Source organism: Suncus etruscus (genome assembly GCF_024139225.1).
Source record: "Suncus etruscus isolate mSunEtr1 chromosome 15 unlocalized genomic scaffold, mSunEtr1.pri.cur SUPER_15_unloc_1, whole genome shotgun sequence".
In the NCBI taxonomy this organism is placed as follows: Eukaryota; Metazoa; Chordata; class Mammalia; order Eulipotyphla; family Soricidae; genus Suncus; species Suncus etruscus.
In genome coordinates, this window is record NW_026060286.1 from 326,445 (window position 1) to 330,482 (window position 4,038).

General features: G+C 42.7%; 1 protein-coding gene across 1 annotated transcript; it reads right to left on the bottom strand.

Annotated features, from left to right (window-relative positions):
- Positions 1 to 263: 263 nt before the first annotated feature.
- Positions 264 to 3,394, bottom strand: LOC126000439 (zinc finger protein OZF-like). The gene is made up of 2 exons (XM_049767729.1): positions 3,347 to 3,394; positions 264 to 1,851 (listed from the first exon to the last, which is right to left on the bottom strand). The coding sequence occupies exons 1-2, from the start codon at positions 3,371 to 3,373 to the stop codon at positions 439 to 441; spliced, it is 1,440 nt and encodes a 479-aa protein (XP_049623686.1). The 5' UTR covers positions 3,374 to 3,394; the 3' UTR covers positions 264 to 438.
- Between the last annotated feature and the right edge of the window lie 644 nt (positions 3,395 to 4,038).

Genomic DNA, 4,038 nt, shown 5'->3' on the forward strand with positions numbered 1-4,038 from the left:
GTTACGGAACGTTCAGGGGGCCATTTGTAAATAGACGTTCTTTGGAAGTTGGGTTGAGGTTGTCCCAAAAACTACCAAAAGAGAAAGGGATATCCTATACCCCATGTCCGGGTAATACAGGGGATGGTTCATTGATAATTGTCATTGAAGGTACAGCAGGAAAGAAAATTTACACTGCACGCCTTTCACCTAAAAGCCAGTCAATCCAACAAACGGAACTACAAGCCAAGATGACAGCCCTAGCTGAGTTCTCCTGTCTTCACTTTATTGAATTCCAAAATTCAAGCCCCTGGGGGTGGGGGGAGACCAAGGGATTGAGATACAATAACAAATAGGAAACAAATGGGGACCACTTCAAAAGGCATCAATTTACTTAATAATCCTGTATTCATTTTCATGTGCTCAGAAAGCGATGATAGTGAAGGCCTTCCTACACTCCTAATAAGTAGGCTTCTCTCCTGTATGAATATTCATGTGATTAATGAGCAGTGAGTATCGAGAAAAGCCCTTTCCACACTCCTGACATGTATAAGGCTTCTCTCCTGTATGAATAGCCATGTGCCTAGTAAGGTTTGAGGTTCGAGTGAATGCCTTCCCACATTCCTGACATAAATAAGGTTTCTCTGCTGTATGAATTTTCATGTGCCTAATAAGTGTTGAGGATTGAGAGAAGGCCTTTCCACACTCCTGACATTCATAAGGCTTCTCTCCTGTATGAATAGTCAAGTGGCTAATCAGCCTTGAGGGTTTACTGAAGGCCTTTCCACACTCCTCACATGTATAAGGCTTTTCTCCTGTATGAGTCTTCATGTGCCTAATAAACTTTGAGTATAGATCGATAACTTTTCCACAATCCTGACATGTATAAGGTTCCTCCCCTGTATGAATATTCATGTGTCTAATAAGAACTGAGGATTGAGAAAAAGCCTTTCCACACTCCTGACATATATAAGGCTTCTCTCCTGTATGAATAGTCAAGTGACTAAGAAGCTTTGAGGGGTGAGTGAAGGTCTTTCCACACTCTTGACATGCATAAGGCTTCTTTACCAAATGAGTGTTCATATGACTAAAAAGCTTTGAGGGTTCAGTGAAGGCCTTTCCACAGGCTTCACATGGATAAGGTCTCTCTCTTGTATGTATATTCATGTGCCTAATAAGCTTTGAGGGATGAGTAAAGGCCTTTCCACACTCCTGACATGCATAAGGCTTCTGGCCTGTATGAATAGACAAGTGGTTAATAAGCTTTGAGGGTTGAGTGAAGGCCTCTCCACACTCCTGGCATGTATAATCCTTTTCTCCTGTATGAATTTTCTTGTGTACAATAAGGGAAGAAGAATAACTGAAGGCCTTGCCATATTCAGGACTTATTTGACATTTGTCTCCTTTCCCAACTTCCTTAGGATCATTTGGATGCGGCCATTGGCTCAGAGTGTGTCCACTTTGCTGACTGTCAGAGGAATCCTGCGTAATAGGGGTATCTGAGGGCACATCACTGTGCCAAGCACAGGGGGAGTCCTCCTCACACTGATTGCATGTGGGAGTCACCACTCCATGGAGAATGTGCTTGTGAGTCTCTTGAAGTGAGGGGCTCAGAGCAAACACTGTTGGCTGCTGGGCAGAAAGTGACCCATCTGTGGAGTGCTGAATCCAGGGACTGGACGGAGCAGACTCAGAAGTGAGGTCACAAACAGACTGGGTCTCCGCTGCGAGGACGCTTTCCTCATTCTGGTCCCCAACTGAACAGATGACCCCAGGGTCCTCATTCCCATCATGATCCAGGCAGGGCTGTTCCCTCGAGGTTGTGACCCACAGCACAGAATCACGCACGACCCAGCGGGTGTTGCAGCTTTCCTATGGAACAGCACAGGGTTAGTCCAATAGCTTCTCTCTCCCCGAGTCTCCATGTTCAAAACGGCCCTTCATGTGTGATAACCATCATAGACAAATATATTTTATATGAGTGGATGTCTCTGGAGACAGGTAGACATCAGAGTCTCTGAGGCTTTAAGTACTGTACCCTAGTACTTTTTCTCCAATGCATGCCCCATTTTCAATTACTTTTTAAGCATCTGGGCCAGAGTCTACTCCTGGGTCTTCACTCAAGAATCAGTTCTTATGCTGCTCAGATAACTCGTGGGATGCCAGGGATTTGATTTCTGTCGGTCTAGTGGAAAGCAAGCACACTTTCTACTGTACTAGCTATCTTCTTTACTTTTTTTTTATTTTGGGGCCATACCGGTGATGCTCAAGAATTACTTCTAGCTCTGATCTCTGGGATCATACCTGGCCCTGCTGAAGGGACCTTTTGGGATATCGAGTACTGAACTCTAATTTCCCGTGCACAATGTACAATCCCTACATGGACTGCTACTACTATGGCCCATTTATTACTTTCAGTAATAGAATGAGCAAATGTTATGGATATGGAACAACCAAAATTATAAAAATTTCTCTACTTCACTACTTCAGTAAATAAGCACAGAAGTATAAATGTATCCCTCAGGAGAAACTTCAAGCTCCATTTTGAAACAAACATAAAACATATCCTTGTTTAAGGCTTGGTTATAGCTCAGTGTGAGACATATGAGCCTATGAATAAAAGGCCAGGCGGGATCTTTGGCACAACAAAAGGAAATGGCCGTATCAGAATTTTAAATACCTCATTACATTGAGAGCAGGTGGATAGCAAGGAGGGTCTAGTCAATCCCTGACATCTAAAATGGGCCCAACCCTACAGTCACAGTCACACCAAAACAAAACAAAAGTCACTGTAGGTATATTCCTCCCAAACACCAATGAGCTCACATTCTTTTTTTTTTTTTTTTTTTAATTTTTACTGTACTGCGGAGTCCCTCTAGGCAGTGCTCTTCTTTCCTCTGGCTTTATATTTCCTGATCATACTAGGTAAGGTTTGGGGACCATGTACAGTACTGAAGGAGACACAGTTTCCATCCCCACATACAATGAGAAGAGACCTTCCCACTGGGATACAGATCCAATGGACAATGAACCAGTAGAAACACTTGACGAAATGTTCTATTAAATCAAAATCACTGCATCTCTTCCCTCCCTAAACCATTTTCCACGCTAATCACAGGATTTCTTTGCTCTGACAAATAATTTCAGACCTTTTGGGTAGACAAATCATTGAACTGATCTTGGCGCTCATGTGGAACTAAAGGGCGATTTCTCACGCTGTGTTCTGGATCCTTCCAACAGTATAGAGACCATAGATGTGATAAAAGGTTAATGTTTTCAGACCTCGCTTAGTAAGTCCTCTATGTGTTTGAAAACTGAGCTATTCCGCACCATAATAAAAATATTGATTCCTATTTGCAAATCTTACCATCTCACTCCTGTCTGGAGATTCCATTCCAAAATTAAATTGTAGAAAGGTGAAATTCTGAAGAGAAGGTCTGCACACTAAAACCAAACCAAATATATAACGTAAGAATCGACGAACCAGAACAATGCAAAACATTGAGGTTGTTGGCCTTGCATGCAGCTGATCCTGGCTGAATCACTGAATTTCCCTATGGCCCCCTTTCCAAACAAGAATAATTTCTGAGCACAAGGTCAGGAGTACTACCAGGACTGACCCCCCAAAAAAAACACAAAAAAATTAACGAAATACAAACTGTTCAAAGACCCACTGTTAAGACATTACATGCTCATTCATCAATGGTTTCAAACATAAAATCCTGGCATACTATATGATTTCCAAAGCCTGTCAGGAATAATTTCTTAGCAAAGAGCCATTAGTAAAACCTGAATCTGAAGTTGTGGCACAAAATCACACACACACACACACACACACACACACACACACACACACCCCTCTGAATCTGAAGTTGTGGCACAAAATCACACACACACACACACACACACACCTGAATCTGAAGTTGTGGCACAAAATCTCACACACACACACACACACACACACACACACACACACACACACACACACACACCTGAATCTGAAGTTGTGGCACAAAATCTCACACACACACACACACACACACACACACACACACACAC